The sequence below is a fragment of the Barbus barbus genome (genome assembly GCF_936440315.1).
Source record: "Barbus barbus genome assembly, chromosome: 9".
Taxonomy (NCBI): Eukaryota; Metazoa; Chordata; class Actinopteri; order Cypriniformes; family Cyprinidae; genus Barbus; species Barbus barbus.
In genome coordinates this window covers 25,682,301-25,708,031 of record NC_136737.1, presented here as the reverse complement: position 1 = coordinate 25,708,031, position 25,731 = coordinate 25,682,301, and the positions used below count along the sequence as shown (strand labels likewise).

The 25,731-nt window shown below is 45.3% G+C and overlaps 1 protein-coding gene across 1 annotated transcript; it reads right to left on the bottom strand.

Annotated features, from left to right (window-relative positions):
- Positions 1-1,022: 1,022 nt before the first annotated feature.
- Positions 1,023-25,254, bottom strand: LOC306875220 (Fc receptor-like protein 5). The gene is made up of 9 exons (XM_079425686.1): positions 25,213-25,254; positions 24,980-25,015; positions 22,924-23,190; positions 22,720-22,851; positions 19,771-19,941; positions 4,929-5,210; positions 4,238-4,480; positions 4,032-4,145; positions 1,023-1,971 (listed from the first exon to the last, which is right to left on the bottom strand). Exons 1-9 carry the CDS (start codon positions 25,241-25,243, stop codon positions 1,937-1,939), a joined length of 1,311 nt encoding a protein of 436 aa, XP_079281812.1. The 5' UTR covers positions 25,244-25,254; the 3' UTR covers positions 1,023-1,936.
- Positions 25,255-25,731: the final 477 nt, after the last annotated feature.

The window sequence follows — 25,731 nt, the reverse complement described above, 5'->3', positions numbered from 1 at the left end:
CAGAGGGACTAAACAGCGAAGCTTTATTTCCACCAGAGAAATGCCTGTCGAAAGTGTGGGACCATTTTGGGTACACCAAGAAGTCATTTAAATATTGCCGTAAAAAAACTAATGCTAAAGAGCGAGTACATAAGGGATAATGCACGGCTAGCTGTACATTGAATGATTTTAATGCACGACATGAAGGCAACAACCACCTGACGCGAAGCTACGGCTCGTTAGCTCAGCATTCTGCCCGCTTCAGATCAGAAAGAGATTAAATAGTGCGGTAAGATCACATTTATTTGAATTAATTAATTATATTTAGCTACTTTAATTAATTATTCGAGAGAGAAGGAGAGAGAAGTGACAGTTGCTTGTGTGAAGGCTGTTTCTCAATTCCAAGAACGCAAAGAACGGACTTGCGTTCTCGTGGAGACCGGTCTTGTCAAGCTTCCTTGGAAGAACGAACTCGGAAGGATGCGAGAACACAGAACGCACACTTATGAGAACTGAGATGTACTGCGTTATTGCTTAACTGACCGCATAGTCTCAGCATAAGCAGCGGCCAATGAACAATATTACAAAATGTCATAATTTGTTAAAACATTTCATACTATTATATATATATATTACTATATATTACTTAATTGTATTGTGTTTTATTTTACAGCGTTATGTTTTATTGTTAAGATTCATTTTAATATGCCAATAAAAGTACAGACTTTCTCCGGGTCTTATAACTTTATTAAAATTAACCAAAACAAAACGATAAATGTTTACTTTCAACTTCAAGAGCCGTAAAGTATTTGCGAGAGCGAGTTTAAAGCTTACAGGCTTCCATACACCGGCCGCCCACAACGTCTTCTGGGATTTCTAACGGCTCGATTCTCTCAAGTCTGCACTCGATGCATCCTCAATTTCAAGAACATATCCGGGCACTTTCATGCATCCTCTATACTTGCGTTCTTGAGAATTGGAACTGAACTTCGGCGGTTAATGATGACGTAGAACGAGAACACAAGCACGCAAGATCGCTGAAGAACGCATATTGAGAAACAGCCTGTGTCTCTCCAGTAGGCTATTTCATTTATTTAATTAATAAAAGTCACGGGCAGCGTTCTCAAGACGTTTGTGTCCTCCTGAATGAATCTCCGATCTCACAAACCAAAACAATAGACATGATTTTCTCAGGCTACATGTAAAATCATATGAATTATTATAAAGATTATTAAAATGAATACGTATGGATGGCAGTTGATTACAATAATATTTCACTTTATTTCCATCATTAGTAACAGTTTCCCCTGTGGGATAAATAAAGTTAATATTAGTTGTATATTAATAATACTTCATTCAATTTATTTACTATTCCTGTTGTAGTATTATTCATAAGTAAAAACCAACAAGATTTTTTTTTCACCATGTTTCCAAATTCTCTACCCCAGGTACAAAAGAAATGTAAAGAATGTACAAACTGAAAACATTAAATACTTTTGTGATCTATTTCCATTTCTTATTTTCAAAAGAGAAATACTGTCATGGATGTTTACAGAGCAGCGGTCACCTTTTTTTATTCTAATGGGAGAGATGGACTTTTGTTTGTTGTTTGTTTATTATTATTTTGTGCTGTATTGTTGGTGACGGTGTTATTTCTGTTTCAAAAGCCAGTAATAAATAACACTTTAACATCTAAAGAGTGTTCATGTGATTTTATACATTATTAAATGTTAGGAAATGAATAAATGCATAATAATCGTCATAATCGTAAAACCGTGATTATTCATCAGACAATAATCGTACCAGCAAAATCTATAATCGTTGCATCCCTAGATGCTAAAAAGAGTCACTCCCAAAACATGACTTTTACAGTAAATAATCATGTTCAGTCTGAACTGAGAGACTGAGAGATTCCAGGATGAAGCTGAAGTTCTCTCACCATCACGACAGATTAAGATCAGATTGCAGTTTCTTGCTCTTCAACAGATGCAGCTGTTAAATACACACAAAACAATCAAGCATTTACTTGAACAGCTGTGTTTTTTTCCTCTCTCTATGTTAACTGACTATATATACATATATGTTTTTAGTTGTATGCCTACCATCTTTTAACTATATTTAAACAAATTTGACTAGAAAAGACAAAAAAAAATCCTGTATTTTGTCAGTGAGATGTGTATTTGTAGAGTAAAAGATAAACAGGAGGAGCGAGACAGATTCAATTGAACTAATTTGTATTACAGCAATTTTCACAATACATGCTGTTTCAAAGCAGCTAGTGAGCACCTTACAAACCCAAAACATGACAAGCTACACAGTATTAATGATACTAGATAAAAAAAAAAAGTTTGTCAAGACAAACTTTAGGCTTGAGAAAGCCTAGCATGAAAGTTAAAAGCAGTTGTAAAAGCTTGAGGTTTGAAAATAGAAAATAGATTATATAGATGTTGATAGCATGATTAGCATGTTGTTAGCATACTTAGTATAATTAGTATTTAGTTGGCACGTCGCTAATCATTTTTCTAAAACTAGATAGATAGATAGATAGATAGATAGATAGATAGATAGATAGATAGATAGATAGATAGATAGATAGATAGATAGATAGATAGATAGATAGATAGATAGATTAAATGAGTCTAAATTGATTAGAAAAGAAAGCTTGACTTATTAAAAATGCAAATTCCTTCTCTTCCAGCAGGAGGCGCTGTAAAGCGGGAGAACTAGAGGTAACGGCTGTTGGGCTGTACATTACACAAAGCAGTGCTAAGCTTACAAACTCTGCTTTATCAGGCATATAACATGCAAGATGAAATGAAAATGACATCAACCATTTTCTAAAGACAGTGGCTGTATCCGAAATCGCCCCCTATACCCTCATTAACTATTCCCTACATTAGTCCACTCATATAGTTCACTTGAAGGAGTGAATGAAAACGAGTGAGTGAATTCGGACACTAAGTGCACCGGAAGGACTGCCGCTTTTGCATAGTTTGCTTCCTGTTAAATAATAATTTGATACGGGCAGCTCCAATAGTAAGACTGAAGGATTTATCTAGAACTCAGTCACGGAAATTATGTTTAAACCCTAATAGTCAATTTACAATTAATTTGTACCTGTGTTGTATTACGCCGTGGACGAGCGCTTCTAAAATGAATGGATGGATGATTCAGCTGTGGGCGCCATCTTCTGGTGAGACGCGGGAATTCATTCGGCGCGCGACTCTCTCAGTGCATTCTGGGGATTCTCTAGCCGTTGAGTGTACATCGCTTGTACACTCGTTTTTGCGGTGCATTGTGGGATTGAATGAGTGCACTCGAGAACATCCACTATGGTTTCGAACACCACTTAAAATGGCTGTCCCCTCAAATAGTGCACTATTTGAGGGTATAGGGGGCGATTTCGGATACAGCTAGTCTTTCTTCAGAAATACAGTGATACAAAAACACCCGTGCTTCGTTTTGATTTTTAAACGTACATTACGTGCTCATGTTTATTCAACGAGGCCTTTTGGAAAATCGGTCAGTTTTGATATCGTGGAGGATGTCACGGTTTGGTTTCTGTTTAGTTCCCCTTTTGCCCTTTTTTGGTATTTCCTGTTCTAGTTTCCAGTCATTAGTTAATCATTCATTCTCATCACCTGTGTTTAGTTAATTATCTTGTTTCCTCGTTTGGTTTATCCCTTTATAAGTCCTCAGTTCTCCTTATGTCTTTGTCGAGTCTTAAAGTTATGTTTACATTGTTTGGAGGTTGATTTCTTGTATTCTGAAACTCTTGTTTCATTAAAAGCCTATTTTCTACTCACCCGCTGGTTCCTGAATTCCTTAGCGGAGCGTTTAATAACAGCGGGCCACCACAAATAAATAAATGTATGGGAAACACATCCCACAGCACAACAACCTGAGCCCAACTTCATTACTCATCACTTTAACTGCGTTTGTAGCCGACGCCACTAACCAGACCGATAAACAAACACAGACCGGAAGTTAACTTCGGGCCAGGCGCGTGCGCCCGATGAAACCTTCTATAATGTAATAAATCAGACATTTACCTCTCATCCTGCAGCATTTGAAAATCAGCACGACTGTCACTAGCAGATATGGAGAAACTGCCAGAACAGAACTGAGTGTGTGGAGGACAGAGATCTGAGATCCTGAATGAGACGCTGAAGAAGAGACACACAAACACTTTATCAAGCACCATATCTGAACGAGAACATCAGAAGAAATAAATCAGCTCAGTTTCATTGACTCTCACCTGTGACTGAGATCCAGCTCTTGGGTGACTCTCCTCTCTCTGGGTGTTTGCAGGAGTAGAAACCCTCGTGTGACTTTGAGACAGTAGAGATGATCATCTCTGTAGTTTGACTCTGGATGAGTGACCCATCTTTATAGAAATCAGCTCTGAGGTTTGGTGAGGTTGTATTTTGATTTAAACAGCGTAGAGTCAGAGTTTCTCCTTCAGTCACAGGATGAACAGGACTCTCCAGAATCACACCAGCTACAGAAACAGAGCAAACATCAACTGACCAATAGTAAGAATATAGTAAGAATGTATCAACAATGTGGTGACAACAGCAATAATAATAAAATAATAACAATACATTTTATTTAGAGGTGCCTTTGAAAACACACAAGAACATCTTACAACGTGATGACAATCATAAATTACAAGACAGTGATACAATCAAAGCAACATCAATTCAATATTAAGATAATCCATACATTTAAATTAATCAGGAAAAGCTCATTTAAAAAGATGAGTTTTAAAATGGGATTTTTTTAATGACAAACATCAAAGATGATCAAAGGTTTAGTAGTCTAGCAGATTCGTTGTCATCCAGGAATAAGATTTTGTGGGATAACAAGAGATCACAATCCAGCTATTTAAATCCAAAACATAAAATGAGGCTTTTGTGAAATGAATAAATACAGAAACACAGACTCACAGTGTACAGTGATATTAACAGGATGATATTTCTCTCCAGACTCAGACTCACACCAGTACACTACAGTGAGCCATGTGCTGGTGGGTCTGATTGTACATGTAGATCCTGTTTGTGATCCCCACACTGATGATGAACAATCTTCCAGCCCATATCTCTCTGTGTATCTTCTCACTCTCCATCCAGTAGAGTTACTCTGGTCCTCACAGCTCAGAGAGAGAGGGTCAGATCTGAAGTTTTGAGTTCTGTTGGGTCTGACGATCAGAGAGACTGGAGGAGAAACACCTGAGAAGACAATTACAGCTACAGTTTAGAAATCAAGTCAAGACAGTTTTATTGATAAAACACTTTACACAACTTACATTGTTTCAAAGCAGCTTTTCGGAACAATATTCAAGTTCTAATAACTGAAAATCCATAAGTCATCACTGAATATTTCCATTTAAAACTTAAAATATTTGTCATTATGCCATCAGCAAGCAAACCAAAGACAACTGTGACAACCAACAAAAACCTCCATAAGGTGTTACTATTGGAGAAAACAACCTGGGAGAAACCAAACTCAACTCAGGGGTCAGTTCTTCTTTGCCTGTACCGTGTGAACCCACCAAGGTTATAATCGTTAACGAAAACGAACGAAAACTAGGTGGGAAAAAACATTGTCGTTAACTGAAATAAAAATAAAAACGAGGCATTACAAAAAAACGATAACTAACTAAAACTGTAATGTGTGTTTGGCAAAACTAACTAAAATAAAATAAAATTATAGAGTAAATGTCCTTAGTTTTCGTCTTTGTCAAGGTCTTTAATTTTTTAACGCTATTTAGAACATGCAGCGTATTCGTTCAGCTGCATTTCCTTTCCCTGCTCTCCCTCCGCCTCTCTGGCTGTGTCCAAATTCAGGGTCTGCATCCTTCGGAGTACTCATTTGAAGGATGTTACGTCACAGTGCCGCGACGAAGGCTGTCCAAATTCGTAGGATCCTTCAAATGCGGCCCACAAATACGTCCTCCTTTTCCCCGAATTGGAAGGATGGGTGTGGTGGATCCTTTCCCGTCCTACCTATCCCATAATTCTTTTCGGCAGAGCGTAATGGCGGACGAAGCGAGCGGTAGCGGAGTGGGAGAGGAGTTTCTCTGACAAAACAAGCTAAAGTTTATGCTTCGGCTCAATGAATTTGTAGGAGAAATTAGTAGAATACTTAAAAACAAATAAAAATAGGCTATAATGGCTTACCTGGATGTGACTGTCTTGTAGTCTGATATAAAAAACTCTCCGACAACGAGCAAAGAAAGTATTTAATTTATTTAATTGCTTTATTTCTTCCAAAATAATTAAAATGAGGAGAATAACTCTTTGTTTGTCCATTTTCCCGCTTCTTGCTTGGCGCTGTCACGGTTGCTAGGCGACAGGATATGAGCAACGGGTAAGGGAGGGAACTGAAAGAAGGGTAGGCTGTCCAAATTCACAAACACCGACTTCCGGGTTTTGCGGACGTCGGAGGATCCCTCCTCCTTCAACCGGGTAGGAAGGATCCTAAGGAGGATGCAGACCCTGAATTTGGACACAGCCTGCGTCACTCATGTGTCTCTCACATGCGCGCGCACACACACACACACACACACAGCCCCTCCCCTCCGTGCACACCGCGTCTCCATGAGAACGACTTCGTTCGACGTTGAAAGTTCGCAAAAGGTTGGTATCTCCATCTCTTGAACACCTTCAATCAAACATTAATTTAAATATTTTAAATTCTGAATATAATTTTGTCAGTGTGTTAATGTTGACCCGAGAAGCGATTATGCCTTCTTTAGAAAGTTAATTAGTCGCAAGTTTGAGGTAAAATGCACGTTTTGGTTGTGGTTGTCGATGTCAAAACACTATATAAGCTGTGATTCAAATATAAAATAATGTTATGTAATTTTTTTACTTTTACACTGAATGTTTGCTGCTTCAATCCAGATGAGTAGGCTATTGACTGTAGGCTATAGGGTAAATTTAGTATAGGGTGTGAAAATTGTACAGCTGTGGTATTTGTAGGGTGTGAATTCTAGAACATGTGTAGATTTTTGGTACGGCGTGTGGATTTTGTAAGAGGTATTCTTACACCTGCTCACACACTCTCGCACACACACACACACACACACACACACACAAGCAACACACACACACACTCTTGCTCACTCGCACACACACACACACTCTTGCTCACTCGCGATCGCATGCGCAAACACTCACACATGCTCACTCACCCATGCACACTCACTCGCGCACACACCCACACTAAAAAAAATTGAAAAGCTGTATTTTAAACAGCTGATTCATTAATGCAAGGGACTTACATTATTTTGTTTACCATGTTGGAACTTGTCGGGACACAAGTTTATTTTTTATTTTTATTAGTTATGTTCTTTTCTCAGATTGAGCTCCCTGACAATCTTGACAGAAATGTCTTGTGTGGCTCAAAAATGGGTTGAATACATGTGGTTCATGTATGTCTTCTTTAGTCTGTTGGCTATTTTGTTTTTTTCTTGGCACACGTACGTCACTTACACATTTTGCACTTACTGCGGAGACGGTTTACATACATATTTGTGCCCATATGTACATTTTATGTACTGGTGTTATTGTTGAATAAATATTTTCTAAAATTGTATGATGGTTTTGTTGAGTTATTATTACACAATACTTTTTCTGACCTTTTTGAATCTTGCCCTGACAAATAACCCAAATTACAAAAAAATACTAAAACTAACACTAAAACTAATAAAAACTAAACTAAAACTAAGCATTTTCAAAAAATAAAAACTAAACTAAACTAGCAAACTCACTTTAAAAACTAATTAAAACTAAACTGAATTTGAAAACAAAAAGTCAAAACGAAATAAAAATAAAAACTAATGAAAAATGCAAAACTATAATAACCCTGGAACCCACTAGTTTAAAGTTAGCTGAGTTCCCTATCAGTCGGTCACTCCGAGTCACGTCGGTGACCGACGAATTGGGATCTCGCTTAGAGAGACCAATCCCCTACGAGAGTATCTAAACAAGCCAATGGATATTGGCATGCGATTATTGCATCCAGCTGCCGCTAATCACAGCGTGAGTATAAGTAGGCAGCGGGTGCAGCGCATATTTAGCTTTTCGCGTCGGAGCCGAGCGTTCATCATTCTGCTCCTGACCAACCTACAGTGTCTGCAAGTCAGTGCGCTCTTCGAGGCATTCTTGTGCTGGTGGTTCTTCCTGTGTCGAGTGGATTGCACACATCAGGTTGCACTACCCCCTGATTGTGTTGCAAACGGCCATCTCCCCTGTGCGCTTCAGCACACTGAAAGAGTGATTTCTCTAAAAGAGCATTCACGGGTGCGTCTTTTTAAAGACGACGTTGCATCTGGCAAACAAAAAAAGATGAGGCATCTTCTCATAGTGGGAAGATGATCATCTTGGAGTTGCGGGCCAGGCTCTGATACCTCGACAGAGGGACGGAGCTCTGTTGCCTCTGCCTTGATTTGGCTCTCGTTCTGGCTGCAGACAGACGGGGACCATTTCAGGCGGTGGCATGGTGGCAAACCCTCCAGGGAACCAAACCTCGAGGGACCATCGCCCCTCTTGCGCTCCAAAACCAGTTGAGCTGTCAGTGGAACGTGCTGGGCCCTCTACAAGGGGAGCACCAGCAGTTACCCTGGCGCTCCTCCCGATGACCAGACGTCGACTGCTGCATCGGAGGGTGAGCTGGAGATTTCTGGGCAAGAAGATTCGGTTGTGCTGCTGCTCCGGCAGTAGCAGTGCCTGAGTCGGATCTAGAAATCACAGCTATGCTTTCCCGGGCCACTGAGAGGATAGGGCTCGAGTGGAGATCCCACCGTGTCCCGAGCCCTCGAGGTTGGACGACTGGTTTCTCGGGGTAGCTTGCGCTGGTTCTCAGCGCCCTGCCCCAGTGCCTCTCTTCCCGGAGGTGCATGGGGAGCTTACCAGGTCGTGGACGGCACCTTTTACTGCCAGAAACCGCCCTGTTAACTCCTCCCCCTCATCACCCTCGGTGGTGGCGCAGCTAGGGGGTATACGGGGGTCCCCCCGGTGGAGCGGTCGGATGCGATGCAGTTGTGTCCTAATACCGTCTCCACCCCGCGGGGCAAACCATGCCTCCTCTTCCGGGCCTGTAGGTACTCGTCTGGCCTGTCCGGCGGTGCTTATGTGGCCTGTGGAGAAGCTGCCTCCACCTTACACTACGGCGTTACTGCAGGTTCCTCAGGCTAAAAGCACTGAGGGACATGCACGGGGGTGGTTACGATCCAGAAGTTCTGAGAGCTTGGTGCCGCTTCTGGCCTCGCGCTACGAGCGACGAAGGTGGAGCGGTCTCTGGGTCGTGCGATGTCCACACTGGTGGTCCAGGACGTTCACCCCTGGCTGTGTCTGGTCAACATGGGGACACCGACAAAGTATCGGTTCCTCAAGGGCCCTGTGTCCCAGACTGGCCTCTTCGGCGACGCAGTCAAGAACATGGCCCAGCAGTTCTCGGCTGCTCATGAGCAGGCTGAGGCGATCTGACACGTCCTGCCCCGGCGGGCAGCTGCTGCCTCCACCCGTCTGCCGGCTGCAGCGCCCCAGCCTGCTTGTCGCCGAGGGCGGCCCCTGCGTCCATCCCTGCTCCCGCACCGCATCCGCAGCAGCCTCCAGAAGCGGTGCCGTTGAACGGGGCGTAGGCAGGCCGCCCCGCCCGTCCTGGCCCCCGTCAAACCTGGCGGTGAGCGGAAGAGGCCCGAGACGGGCGACCCAGTGAGAGAGAGAGGACTGCTTCAGGAGGTGGCGGATGCGCCTCCCCCTCCCCCGGAGGAGGGCCGGGTGGAGATTCTCCTGTTTCAAAAATCTCAATAAGAAGCGGTTGTCTCTGCCTCTGGGTTCCAAGAGGGCATGGAGAGTCATGGACGGACCAACTCCGGACCGCACTCATCCTCCTCTTTCGCCAGCTAGCAGCCGTGGGCGGTTCGAGAGCATCATCAAAGGCCCTACTCACGCACCCTCTGCCAAACCTCGGAACCAGGTAAGCGTGCACCGCACACTCAGACCCCTTTGGGCCGCCACGAGCCGTGTTCCTGTGTTCCACCTCGCTGCCCCACCGCGGGTACTTTAGTGGTCCCGCTGGTCCGCTTGTACGGTGTCTGGGTGCCTGCGCTACCCAGCCCGTCTTGCTGGCTCCGGTGGACCATCTGACTCGGCTATGCGGTTCAGTTCCCTCCCAAGTTCAGGGGCATCCACCTCACAGCAGTGAAGGCAGCTGATGCTCATGTCTCGTGTGCAGAGATCGCTGTCCTACTGGCGAAGGACACGATGGAGCCAGTCCCTCCAGCCGATATGAAGACAGGGCTTGCAACCCTTACTTCATTGTGCCCAAGAAAGCGGTGGGTTACGACCAATCTTGGATCTGCGCGTCTTGTACCGAGCCCTTCACAGGCTTTCGTTCAAGATGCTCACGCAGAAACGCATCTTCGGGTGCGTCCGTCCCCGAGATTGGTTTGCAGCGATCGACCTGAAGGACGCGTACTTCCATGTGTCGATCCTTCTGCACCACAGGCCATTCCTGCGGTTTGCGTTCGAAGGACGGGCATATCAGTACAAGGTCCTGCCCTTCGGGCTGTCCCTGTCGCCCCGTGTCTTCACAAAAGTTGCGGAGGCAGCCCTAGTTCCCATGAGAGAACAGGGCGTTCGTATTCTCAACTACCTTGACGACTGGCTCATACTGGCTCGGTCTCAGGACCAGTTGTGCGAACACAGGGATTTGGTGCTCTCACACCTCAGCCAGTTGGGCCTTCGGGTCAACTGGGAAAAGAGAAAACTCTCCCCGACGCAGAGGATCTTTTTTCTCGGTATGGAGTTGGATTCGGTCAGTCAGACAGCATGCCTCACGCAGGAACGTGCTCAGTCGGTGTTGAACTGCTTGAATATGTTCAAGAGCAGGACAGCGGTCCCACTGAAACTATTTCAGAGGCTCCTGGGGCATATGGCAGCTGCAGCGGCAGTCACGCCGCTGGGGCTGCTTCATATGAGACCGCTTCAACACTGGCTCTATGGCCGAGTCCCGAGGTGGGCGTGGCAGCGCGGCACTCACCGGGTCCAAGTCACACCGGACTGCCGCCGAACCCTCACCCCGTGGTCAGACCTTTCATTTCTGCGGGCAGGAGTGCCCCTGGAACAGGTCTCCAGGCGTGCTGTGGTTTTCACAGATGCCTCCACCACCGGCTGGGGCGCCACGTTCGACGGGCTTGCAGTGTCGGGGGTTTGGACGGGCCCCCAACTGCACTGGCATGTCAATTGACTAGAGTTGCTAGCGGTATGTCTGGCCTTGATCCGTCTCAGAAGGCGCTTACGAGGCAAGCATGTACTGGTCCACACGGACAACACTGCGACCGTTGCGTACATCAACCGACAAGGTGGTCTGCGCTCCCGTCGCATGTCGCAACTCGCCCGCCACCTCCTCCTCTGGAGTCAGAAGCATCTGAGGTCGCTTCGTGCCAGTCATATTCCGGGCTTGCTCAACCGGGCAGCCGACGAGCTGTCACGAGCTGCACTCCCGCATTCGAGCCTTTGCAGTCAGTTGAGCTGCAGTTTCTTTCAATGAAGACTCTGCTCCTGCTTGCATTGGCCTCCATCAAGAGGGTAGGGGACCTGCACGCATTTTCGGTCGACGATTCGTGCCTAGAGTTTGGGCCGGCTGACTCCCAGGTAATCCTGAGGCCCCGGCCTGGATATGTGCCCAAGGTTCCCACTACTCCCTTCAGGGACCAGGTGGTGAGCCTGCAAACGCTGCCCTCGGAGGAGGCAGACCCAGCCCTAGCTTTGCTTTGTCCCGTCCGGGCCTTGAGATGCTACGTTGACAGGACACAAAGCTTTAGGACCTCAGACCAGCTCTTTGTTTGTCACGGAGGCCGGCAGAAGGGGAAGGCCGTCTCCAAGCAGAGGATGGCCCACTGGATAGTGGACGCCATCACCCTGGCTTATCAGGTACAGGGTGTGCCCTGCCCGTTCAGGTTGAGAGCTCACTCTACGAGAGCTGTTGCATCCGCCTGGGCGTTGGCTCGTGGCGCCTCGCTGGCAGACATTTGTAGAGCTGCGGGCTGGGCGACCCCTAACACGTTCGCTAGGTTCTATAGCCTTCGTGTGGAACCGGTTTCCTCCTGTGTTCTCACCTCAAACGGGTAGAAGCACTGAGAGGCCCCGGTTTCGGGTCGACTTGCTAAAACTGCTCCAGAGAGTCCGTACTGTAGACCCTGTCGAGTTCCTCCGTCCCCTCGGCAGTCAGACGTGGCGGAGCGTCTGACGCCAGGCCCTCACTCGCTGAATCCATGAGAACCGGTAGAAGGCTAGGTTCCATATGAAAGGCCTAGTTGGATCCCATATGTGTATAGTCCACGGTACAGCCTGAGAGCCCGTGTTTCCCCGGCAGGTCTTCTGCCAATCTCCATGAGGTACAATTTCCTCTAATTTTCCATATGCGCCTAAGGTTGATCATATGCGTAATTGCTCCAAACCTCCTGCGGGAAGGGCGAGCTTCCATAGCGTCCGGTTCCAACTGGAACGGGTACGTTTTCCCAGTGTTATCCAGTCTTACTGAGTGGGTAGTGCCATGGCAACAGTAGTTGGTCTTCTGTGGTAGCCCTGACCTGCGCCAAAAAATAGGGTCTCAGGAGGCTTCCACAGGACATTGGAAGGGGCAGTAACCGTGGCCCTTTGGTAGGGATCCCAATTCGTCGGTCACCGACGTGACTCGGAGTGACCGACTGATAGGGAACGTCTCGGTTACGTGTGTAACCCTCGTTCCCTGAAGAAGGGAACGGAGACGTCACGTCCTGTCGCCACGGCTGCTGTACCACCGCTGAGCGGCCGGGTCACCGGCTCGGCTCCTCAGCGAAAAAACCTGGATATGCGCTGCACCCGCTGCCTACTTATACTCACGCTGTGATTAGCGGCAGCTGGATGCAATAATCGCATGCCAATATCCATTGGCTTGTTTAGATACTCTCGTAGGGGATTGGTCTCTCTAAGCGAGATCCCAATTCGTCGGTCACCGACGTGACGTCTCCGTTCCATTCTTCAGGGAACGAGGGTTACATACGTAACCGAGACGTTTGTTATATATTGGTTTACTAAGATATAATTAGTAGGCAGATATTAATCAAACTGTAAAATGATTGATCAAATGTTTATACAGCCCATCTTATCAAATGTAAATTTCATTAATTTCATTAAACGCTATTTAATAAATAGGTCAGATTATACATTTTTATTACACCTATTTGATTATGTTCCCTGAAGTTCATTTATGGCAAGTAACACTTTTGGGCCACAGTAGTTATATTTTAGTTTTTCATAACAATTTTCCACCACTATAATGAAACATGTTTGCAGCTAACCCAGGAATCAAGGTGTTGCTGATTAGTTTGGTTTATTTAGGAGCTGCTAGTAGATGCAGTAACTACACCTGACAGCAGAAGCATCTTTCTCCATTCACACCATTAAAAAGTAGCCGTATATTATGACAGCGTCGCGCAACAGAAACTGTAACACTGGAGAGACGACTACGCCACCCTAGGACTTGTAGGGAAATCGACCTAGGTTACATATGTAACCCAGGTTCCCTAAGGGAACGAGAGCTGCGTCGGAAGACGCTATGGGAACGCTCTCAGCGTCATTCCGCTCTGAATATCGTATGCAATCAGTCCAATAGAAAGGGCGAAGCGTCACGGGCGGGGTGACGTCACGACCAGGAAGTATATAAGCACGTGAGGCGGCGCCCGCGTTAGCTCCATGTCATGAAGCAAGCGCTGGCAGGGATGCCGGAAGTATGGCTGCGAGACGCAGCTCTCGTTCCCTTAGGGAACCTGGGTTACATACGTAACCTAGGTCGTTCCCTTTCAGGAACGTCGAGCTGCGTCGGAAGACGCTATGGGAACGCTATACCAACGCCTCCATACTGACAAGTCCCTGTCTGTGTCAGGACAAAAGGACAGAGGAGCCTGGAGTGGCTCGGAGATCAAGGTTGTAAAACCTCGCAAAGGTCAGGGGCGTGGACCATCCAGCAGCGTCGCAGATGTCCCGTATTGGGACACCTGCCCAAAGGGCCTTTGAGGCCGCCATACCTCTAGTTGAGTGCGCTCTGACTCCCAGTGGATGGGCAAGCCCAGAGGCCTCGTAAGCAAGGTTAACAGCATCCACAATCCACCTACTAAGAGTGGGCTTCGTAGCAGGAAGACCCCTCTTAGGCGGACCATAGCATACCAGCAACTGGTCCGTCTTTCTTCACAGGGCAGCTCTGTGGATGTATGCGTCCAGTGCTCGCACTGGGCACACACAGTGGTGCTTCTCCTGGTCAGGCTCCCTGAAGGGAGGAGGACAGAAGGCCTGCAGTACGACCGGCTGTGGTACGACTGTCGGGACTTTAGGAAGGTACCCCGGACGGGGGTAGAGAAATACTTTCGCCATGCCGGGCGCAAAGTCAATGTGAGAAGGGGCCGAAGAAAGAGCCTGAAGATCCCCCACCCTCCTCAGAGAGGTGATGGCCAACAGGAAGACAGTATTGATAGTGAGCAGTCTATCAGTTATCTCCTCAAGAGGCTCGAAAGGCGCCCTACTCAGAGCCTCCAATACCACAGCCAAGTCCCACGTAGGGACTCGTGGTCGCACCGGAGGCTTCAGCCTCAGCGCACCGCGGAGGAAACGTATCACCAGGGGTTGTCTGCCCACTGACTGGCCATCGATAAGGGCGTGGTATGACGAAATAGCAGCCACGTAGACCTTAATCGTGGAGTGGGTTAACCCTGCGGAGAACCGGGCCTGTAGGAACTCCAGCACTGTACCAACTGGGCAGTTAACTGGGTCAAATTGGCGGTCTCCACACCAGGAAGTGAAGAGTTTCCACTTCAGGGCATACAGTTTCCTCGTAGAGGGAGCTCTGGATTGAAGGAGGGTCTCAACAACCTCAGTTGACAGACCGGAAGCTACGAGTTGCGCCCCCTCAGAGGCCAAACCCACAGCTTCCATAGCTCCGGGCGGGGGTGCACAATGGTGCCCCCTGCCTGTGAGAGGAGATCTCTTCTGACAGGCACCGGCCACGGGGTGCCGTCGAGAAGAGCAATCAGGTCCGAGAACCATACTCGGCCCGGCCAGAACGGCAGTACTAGCAGTAGACTGACCGCGTCCCGGCGCACTCTCTCCAGAACTCCTGGGAGCAAAACGATCGGGGGGAAGGCGTACAGACGCAGCCTCGGCCACGTCTGCACCATAGCGTCCAGACCCAGCAGGGCTGGCGGAGCTAGAGAGAACCAGAGGGGACATTGCGCTGACTCTCGAGTGGCGAAGAGGTCCACCTGTGCCTGGCCAAAGACCTTCCAGATCTGCTTCACCACCTCTGGGTGAAGCATCCATTCCCCGGGCCTCAGCCCCTGCCTCGACAGAACGTCTGCTCCCACGTTGAGATGCCCAGGGATGTGAACAGCTCTCAAGGATAGGAGCTTGCCCTGGGCCCACACCAGGATCTGGTGCGCCAGCTTGTACAAGGGGCGCGACCTCAGACCTCCTTGGCGGTTGATATACGAGACTACTGCCATGCTGTCGGTGCGCACCAGCACATGGCGGTCTCTTAGGTCCGGGAGGAAGTGCTTGATCGCACGGAACACAGCTAGGATCTCTAGCTGGTTGATATGCCACGATAGGTGGCGTCGACTCCACAGACCACGGGCAGGGTGGCCACTCATGACCGCACCCCAACCGGTGAGGGATGCGTCCGTCGCTAGCGAGACGCGGCGACACGGAGCTCCCAGCACCGGGCCCTGAACCAAGAACTGAGGATCTCTCCACATGTCTAAGGCACGGAACCCACGGCGTGACACTTTGACAGCGCGGAGCGAGTCTCCCCTCAAGGAGACCCCTCTGTTCTTGAGCCACCACTGTAGGGGCCTCATGTACAGCAGGCCAGAAGGAATCACGCTGGACGCTGCTGCCATAAGCCCTAGCAGCCTCTGAAACTGCTTGACAGTGAATGGCTGGCCTTGACGCACTCTCCTGACTGCCGTGAGGATCGACTCGATCCGAGCAGGGGTCAAACATGCCTGCATCGTGGTTGAATCCCACACCACGCCTAGATAAGTGGTTCTCTGAACTGGAGACAGCACACTTTTCTTGGAGTTGAGTCTCAACCCCAACTCTCTCATGTGGGCGAGAACGACATCTCGATGCCGAACCGCCAACTGCTCTGTCTGAGCGAGAATCAACCAATCGTCGATGTAATTGAGTATGCGGATGCCCTGCAGTCGCAACGGGACCAGTGCCGCATCCACACACTTGGTGAAAGTGCGGGGTGAGAGTGCTAGGCCGAAAGGAAGAACCCGATACTGATACGCTTTGCCCCCGAAAGCGAACCTCAGGAACTTCCTGTGAGAGGGAAGGATGGATATATGGAAATAGGCATCTCTGAGATCTATCGAGACAAACCAGTCCTCGGACCTGATCTGAGATATAATCTGCCTGACTGTAAGCATCTTGAACTTCAGCTTTCTGACTGAGCGGTTCAGAGCTCGCAGATCCAATATGGGCCTCAGCCCTCCATCCTTCTTTGGAACAATGAAGTATCGGCTGTAGAAGCCGGCGCGAGTCTCGTGAGGAGGAACCAACTCGATGGCTTCCTTCCTCACTAAATTCTCGACTTCTTGTTCCAGAACCAGAGCCTGCTCGGGGCGGACCGTAGTCACGCAAACCCTGTTGAACGGCGGAGGTGGGCCATCGAACTGGATGGAATAACAACGCTCTACCGTCCGCAGGACCCAAAGAGACACGTCTGGCAGCCGCTGCCAGGCCGCCAGATGATCTACTAAGGGAATCAGTCTCTCGAGACTGACCTCTGGTGTTAGAGATATGGCCAGACCACTGTCTTGCTGCGGCTCTCCGGAGGAAGACGCGGTCTCTGGCGCTTGAGGCGAGGTTCTCAGGCCCGCAGACACTACCGGCGGGGAATTCTGAGAAAAGCACTCGCTGGGACCTGCTGTGCCCTGGAGCTGCAGGGTTGGCAGACAGATCCCCGGAGAGCACCGAGGGGAGACGGTCACCGGGTACTGCGGTGTAAGCCGCTCCACCCCAGTAGGGGCCGCCCTCCGAAGTCCTGGAGCACGCCCATCAGGACTTGTGTGCCGAGGACCTCCTAGCCATAAGGGTATCCCGAAGATCAGCCTTCGGTTTAGAGGTACTCGGCGCAGAGCGCCGCCGCGCTCGGCTCCGCCACGGGGGAGCACGAGTGGCCACGCTCTGCTTCTGCGCAGCCCGGTACGAGGAGCTGGTATGCGGAGGGGACTGCTCCCGCCCAGCAGTCCCCCGAGTTAGAGATCGGCGAGGGAGAAACCGCTGAAACGCCTCCGTCTGCTTACGAGCCTCCTGAAATCTGTCGACGACCAAGCTGACTGCGTCGCCGAACAGACCAGAAGGCTGAAGCGGGGCGTCCATGAGGCAGACCCTGTCTTTCTCCTTTATCTCAGACAGGGTCAGCCACAAATGCCTCTCCGTCGCCACCATAGCTGCCATGGAGCGGCCGATGGCACGGGCCGACTCCTTGGTAGCGCGGAGGGCAAGATCAGCGGTCTTCCTCAGCTCAGAAATATCTTCTGGCCTAACCTCGCCGCCTTCCTCTAACTCTCTCAGTAGTTCGGCCTGGTACGCCTGTAACACCGCCATGGTGTGCAGACACGCACCGGCCTGGCCTGCTGCCGCATACCCCCTGCCCACTAAGGATGAAGTCGTGCGCAGAGGCTTAGTAGGCAGGGTAGGAGCCTTCAAGGACGACGCCGTGAGCGGGGACAGATAGCTCGCAAGCGTCCGTTCAACCCGCGGCATCGTCCTGTACCCGCACACGTCCAGGTCCCGCACATTGCCATAATAATATGATGCGGGGACGAACGGGCGGGACGAGAACGGTCTCGACCACGATCTCGACACCTCAGCGTGGAGATCGGGGAAAAATGGAAGGCTCCTGCGGTGAGGTGGTTGCCGCGAGCGCAGAAAACACTCATCTAATAGACTTGGCTGCGGCTTTGTTGATTTTTCGGGGGGCCAACTGATGTCAAGCTTGGCCACTGCCCTAGTAACCACCTCTAAAAGCTCCTCGTACTGGGGTGTGGGCGGCGAACCCTCGTCGGCGCTCGACGCCTCAGCCTCCTCAGAGGACGAGAGACGGAGCTCCGAGCCCTCGTCTCGAGAGGAAGGAACCGCTCCCTCAAGAGACGGGGCACCAGATCTGGCGGTTACGGGAGGAGATAGGGAAATTCCCGTCTCACTCTCGTCCGCCAAATCAGCCTGTGAACCCCACGAGTGCAGCCGCCGCTCTGCCTCGGCAAAAGCGGGGCCAGCACCGCGTGGGACGCTCACAAAGGCTCCCTTCTCAAAGAGAGCCCTCCGGGTGCGGAGTGTGCGCAGCGAGAGCCGCTCACAGTGCGGGCAAACGGCTCCCTCGAGAGCCGCTGCCGCATGCTCCGCACCCAGGCAGACCACGCACAGATCATGTGTGTCCTCACCCGTAATGTAGCGCGGGCAAGGACTAACACACAACCTATAACGTGATCTGAGATCACCCCCTGCCTTGGTCTTAGCTTTAGGCATTCTTGTCACTTTCACTCAGGACAAACAACAGTAAATAAGACTCACAAGACAGATTGGACTGACACACACACAGAGCGCTTGCTGAATGACAGAAAGCTAACGCGGGCGCCGCCTCACGTGCTTATATACTTCCTGGTCGTGACGTCACCCCGCCCGTGACGCTTCGCCCTTTTTATTGGACTGATTGCATACGATATTCAGAGCGGAATGACGCTGAGAGCGTTCCCATAGCGTCTTCCGACGCAGCTCGACGTTCCTGAAAGGGAAACTACACACCCTCAGGTGCTACTCAAGCAAACACAGGTTTGATTCTACTAAATGAACAAGACTTACCAAAATATCATTTATTTGGCACAAAAATCTTTAATTCTAAAACACTTCAAAGCATGGGTCTCGTCAACAGTTTACCAATTAAATACCCACAGTTCCAAAGAGACCATAATAAATCTAGCATTAACAGAAGGGACACACCACACAGCAAAATCAGTGCAAAAAGATTAAAGCAAATGACAAACCAAGAAAAAGAAGAAACTATACTGACAGAATACGAAAACAGCCGTGGATGAAACCAGTGTAAGAAACAGCTGTAGACACAGGGTTATGAAACAACAGCTAGTGCTCAGGCCTAAATTACAAATATAAAAACACAAATAGACATCCACTTTAAATGATTTCCCTCCTTCAAAAGAAAGGAAACCCACAATAAAAAGTGTCTTACCTCATTCTTAGACAACATTAAGCTTTACGCTACCTGCACTCGTCACTTTGGACACACACGCACACATCCCTAATAACAAACACTTAGCACGTAAAACTGCGACTGTAAGGAACAGCAAATCAGGCGACTCACCAGGGGAACGCGACAGGGCATAAACCCCTGGACCTTTCCGGCCCACAAAACAGGAACACAGAGCGGAAAGACCATGACTTAGTATGCACATTGGGACGCAGGGAATGTCACACTTAAGACTTGCTTCTTATAAAGCCACTGGGCCTCCACTAGAACGCACCTCAATGAGTCAATGGGTGTGTCTTCCCATTTGAAATATACACAAAGATTAAAATGAAAACTGATTCTAATGAATCAACAAATCATAATAAAACTCATCCTGTCACAACAGGACAACATTTCAAGACACTTCAAGCTCTAAAAAGATCAAGGGAAATTTTCTGATTATCTCACTCATTCTATGGTTCAGTCTGAACTCACCGGTGACCCATATTAGCTGTGTGTCGCTGTACTGTGTGTCATAGGCTGGTTTTCCTCTCTTTGCTCTGCACACATAAACTCCTGTGTGTTTTAGAGCAGCAGAACTGACAGTGTAGTTTCCCCCATCTCCTCTGCTGCTGTCTGAGAGCAAATCATAACGATTGCTCTTGTCTGTATAAAATGAAAAAGTGCAGTTACCTCAAGAAATGAGCAGTCATTTATACATGAGTCTTATAAATTACCTTTGTTGGTATAATCAGAGTATTCAGATTGATTAAGTAAGGAATAATTGACTCCGGACTGTTGAATTATTAGAAAAATAATGCACACCCGAGGTGGTTATGCGGCCACTGATGTGCATTATTTTTCTAATAATTCAACGGTCCGGAGTCAATTATTCTGCTTGTACTACGGTTGCCACACCACAACACATCGGTCAGATGATATATTTCAAGGGATTTGTCCGTTTTTTCTACTTAAATCGCTATTGTGAATAGGATTATTTCTTCCGCATCTCATCCATCGCCTCCGTTGCTAATTCCAAAACATCATTTTAGAACTAGTAACTGAGACTTAAGCCGTTGATAGCAGACAAATGCAGCTAATAACTAAGTTATGAGTGAGATACAAGAGAGAGATTGCGTACGTGATTTAGCCTACCTCTCTGAGTCTGTCTCTCGTCAGTGTTCGGTAGCAGCATCCCTACTAGTGAAACTTTAAATTAATTTTCCTCACGAACAGTGCCGTTGTTACCTCGCTTCGCTTGTGAGAAATGTCATGTACTTTTAAGTTGCTAAACTATTTGCTGACAAAGTCGTCAGAGCAGCGCTAACAACATTAGCGTGTATGTTTTCATGTGTGTTAACTGTGTGTGTCTGTAAGGGAGAGAGAGCGGGATAAATAGAGTATGTGCTTTACGTACATAATTAAACGTAATTTTGTGGCAAACCATGGAAAATAATCTGTCGTTTTTTTTATCCCATTGCTTACTATATTTATGTATTTGGCCAGTGTCTTGTTGGTTTTGGTTGTAAGACCTTTTGAAATAACTGACATCATTTGGGGAAGTGATATGGAACTGTAATGCGGTCGAGAGCTGCCTGGAACTAGGTTCGTCCTGCATTTCCAGTGTTGCCAACTAATTTTCAGAGAACATTGCTAAACGAAGGTCAATTTGTTGCTAAAAGTTGCTAAATGACATTGTGATGCCATTGCGTGATGACATCATTGCGTAATCACGGCACAAAATTGTCACAACATCAAATCTCAAAATAATATATATTTTATACGTTAATTAAGATTTGTTTGTAAAATAATATGCATAATATAATATTAAAATAAAAATAAATGTATTTTTAAATACATTGAATTATTGAGCACTTACATATTTTTGAATGATTACAATTTAAGTTTTTTTGGTAACACTTTACAATAAGGTTGAATTAATTAATGTTAGTTAATGCATTAGTTAACATGAACTAACAATGAACTATGCCTGTAAATAGATTTAGTAATAAGCTTTATTTAATTATACTACTTCCAGTATATACACATAAGTTTATGTAGCAGCTAACACACACAATGGATAAACAATACTAACTCATTTGGGCACTGATTTGGGCTATTGGTAAACTTAGAAACCATCTAAACATCAGTGGATAATGTTTCTCATGTTTGTAGACTGTTTATTAACGTGACTTACCATTAACAAAGTATTTACTAGAATTTGTGAACCTTACTGTAAAGTGTGTACTAGTTCAACATTAACTAACATTTGTAAACTGTTTATTAATATGATTTAGGCATACCACTAACAAATAATAAACAAACAAACAAAAAATATATTCAACAGTTTTGTTCCCATGTGACAGCACACCACACACAACAGATCACGACTATAAACGCGGGAAATCTCGCGCTGACAAACGTGACTTTAGAATAAACACACGGAGGACAACGTGCAAGAAGAAATGGCGATACTAATATTCAGATAGCTTTTATTTACTGAAAGTTTGCGGGGTTAAACAAGAAAAAAAAAGTTTTTAATTAAGTCATAGAGACTGTGTGAACATGAACGTTATATGTTACAGCGTCGGCGCAAGTTGGAGGAGAGTAATGCTTCCGAAATAGCTTTGGAAATAGTTTTGTTCATTCAAACATAATATGTAATAAAGTTTCTGAAAATCTAAGTGATGCATGAATGGCTTTCACTCATTTAAGGTCCAAGCAATAATGTCTGCTTTGTTATTAACACACAAATGTTAATTAAACGTTAGTTAATATTGAACTAGTGTACACTTTACAATAAGGTTCCCTTAGTAAATACTTTATTTATGGTAAGTCTTGTTAACTTATAGATTAACTAATTAATACAACCTTATTGTAAAGTGTTACCTTACAGGGTTACAATGGATAATAATGTCCTGGAAAGTTACTAGTCTCTTTTCCATTTTTCTTAAAGTGTACTAACTGATCAACAATCGCAAGTACAAGCTACTAACAAAGTGTATCATAAATTAACATTTATTCAATTATTATTATTATTATTATTAAATTAAACAGTTGCAAATAGACACTAACTCAATTCATGTAGTGTGTACTGGTAGGCCTCTTTGGTTTTCCTCTTTTTGTGTAATTTGGTTTGAAAATGTGTGCCTTTTTATTGTCTGAGTCACTTATCAAAAGTTGCCAAATAAATTTTAAAAATTGCTAAATTTGTTGGTAGGTGCTTTTGGAGGAAAACTTTGCTAGGGTAGTCTGAAAAGTTGCTAAATTTAGCAACAAAATTGCTAAGTTGGCAACACTGTGCAATTGCTCGCCTTAGAAGATTCTTCAGCCAATCAGATTCAAGCATTCAACGGCCTCGTAGTATAAATATTTTTAATCTCTATAATATTTTATGAAACCAGTTTATTCAGATGTTGCTGCTTGAAGCACGTTATATCTTACTTGATGAACCAGTATCAGTGAACCAGCTGAATGTCCAGCCTGTAGAGGAGCCCTCAACCTCACAGATCAGAGTCACTGGATCTCCTTCAGTCAACCACGTCTGTGGAGAAACACTTAAAACTGCTCTGGGAACTGAAGGGGAGAAATCACTCATTAATAACATGTTAAACTTGTGTGTGAATGTGAAGAGATGATCAAACTCACCTGATACTGTCAGTGTAACTTCATCACTGCGGTGTGATGTTCGTGATCCTTCTCTCTCTGCTCCATAACAGAAGTATTTACCTGCGTCAGACTCAGTAACAGACCTGAATGTGTGTTGCTGTCGTTCACTGAAAACTAAACCATCTTTATACCAGCTGTACTTCCAGCCAGTGAATCCTTCAGCATATATGTCACATCTGAGAGTGACTCTCTCTCCTCTGAATACATGTTGAGCAGGTTTGATGGTCACTGTGGGTTTTGGTGTTTCTGTAGAACAGCAACAATTCACAATGAAAAAAAAAAAGTGCTGTTTTTATATAAATGCAGTTATGCTGGGTACACGCTAAAAGATTTTTAAAATCTTATAGGATCTTCAAAATGTGAGAGACCCCAAATATGAGGACAAAAAATCCTAGATTTAACCGTTTTAATTGCTCCTATAGTGTGTGGTGTGCTGCGGTGTGACAAAGACAGTACACCACACACCAACAGACTTCAACTAGAGTCCCGACTGTTAACACGGGAAATCACGCAAAATCTCTGGAGATTTGAGAACAAACAATATATATATATATATATATATATATATATTGCAATTTTAGAACAAAGAACATGCAAGGGCAATAACATAAATCACATCAAATACAATAATAAACAACAGAAAAACGAAACAATAATAAATAGATAACATAAAATAAAATAAAAAAGGAAAAGCAATAAGAAAATTACATTTCCTTGAACAAGTATAAATAATTTCAAATTATTCAAAGAATAGATTTAAGGCTTTGAAGTCTCAGTCTTTGGTAATGGTAGAAAGAAATTGTGAAATGTGAAATGTTTTTGTGCTGTGAAATGACTGCGTCCGTCAAATTTGTAACTAGGACAAGACGATTTGGCTTATTTCTTCAATCAGGAATGAGCTACAGTAATGATATTCATACTGCACATGCGAAATCAGCCCCCCCCCCCCCACCCTCCCATCCTTCCTGGGTGAAATTAGGCACATGTGACAAAAATAATTTTCATGGTAAAAAAGGTTTTTTTTTTAATTATCAGATTTAATCATCAGATTTAATCATCAGATTTTTTTGTTATACTGTCTGCAGTTGTTTGCGTGAAGCATTGTAAGAACATATATCGTGTATGATATTGTGTCAAGCTATTATACCAAGTTTTATCACGGCTGTCAAGGGTGGGGACAGTTGCAACATGTTGTTGCAACCGTCCCAACATGCTGTCCCTTACCACAACATTGATCCACTTGGTTAACTGCTAGTTGGTCAAACTAGTTCTTAAGACAGTGACTAAGTTCATGCAACTGGCCTTAGTTCAGTAACCTTTCACAGATGTTAAAAGAAGTAGGCTATTATTAAGTTTTAGTGTCTTGATTCGGATTAAATTAATATTTTGTATTAATATATATTTTTTTATCTTCCATTTACTATTCTTTGTTTTTATACAGCCAATTTAACTTATTAAAGACCATGTCTATGCACAAATAAAATAAAGAAGTGCAGGGCCACTTTTTGGACCCAGTCCGCACCTGGTGGCAACTGTAGTATAAGCGGAATAATTGAATCTGGGCCGTTGAATTATTAGAAAAAGAGCTTTGCATCGTGGCCGCATCACCACCTCGGGTGTGCATTATTTTCTAATAATTCAACGGTCCGGAGTCAATTACTCCTTACGTAAAGCACACATGCTAAATCAGATGAGACTGAAGTGTTGTTCTCTATAGCTGTTATAGTCATTTATAAAAGAGCTCTCAATATAAAATCATTGGGAATTTAGAAACTTGAGTTCTAAAGGTTTTTTAAGTTTTTTAGTTTTTTAAGTTTTCCAACAGAAGATCTGGTCTCTGGTATCGGCTGTTTTTGATAAGAATGATGTTTTTTTGTGTTTCTTGTCACATCTCAGAATTGTCACATGAATAATTATTAAAAGGGTGCATTTATAACCATAATAAAATGTAACTAATTTTTCAGCTTGGTTGGTAACAGTTACTGTTGAATCACTCATATGTAATAAAGATATATTGAATCAAATTAAGACTCACCTTCAGTATGTCCAGAGTAGATGTTTGAAATCAACACTAAAACACAAAGAGAAAACTCATTACAATGTGAACATAGAGCTGATAATTATAAAGATGAACAAATATTAAGATATTGTGTGGGGACTGTATATGTGTCTAGATAAACATGAAAACATCTAGGAACACTAAAACACTTGATCATCTAAATAATATAATAATTCCACTGAAATACATTTAGAGAAAATAATACTCACAGAGCACAAGAGGAAGCTGACTGAGCTCCATACTGACTGAATGATGACGGACGGTTAAAGACACAGACTGTGTTAAAGACTCAAGACTTCCTTTTGTTCAGTCAGTCAGTTTTGTGATGTGTAATGCTGTTGAATCAGTTCTGTTGGTTTGTTTGTTCAGTTATTGTTGCTGTTATGGTAATATTCACTAGTACACAGTTAGTAAGAGTTTGTCTTTATTCTTCTGCTCGTGATCAGACTGTTTCCTTCAAGTTCTCTAAACAGTTCTCTGCTGTGACCAAATCTATAAAATACCAGTCAAATATTTCATGTTTATCTAGACACATACACAGTCCCCACACAATATCTTAATATTTGTTCATCTTTATAATTATCAGCTCACTGTTCACATCAAAATCAAAACAGTGAGAGACAAGATCTTCTGTTGGAAAACTTGTTAAAAAAACTTTTAGAAATCATGTTTCTAAATTCTCAATGATTGTATATTGAGAGATTTTTTATAAATGACTATAACAGCTA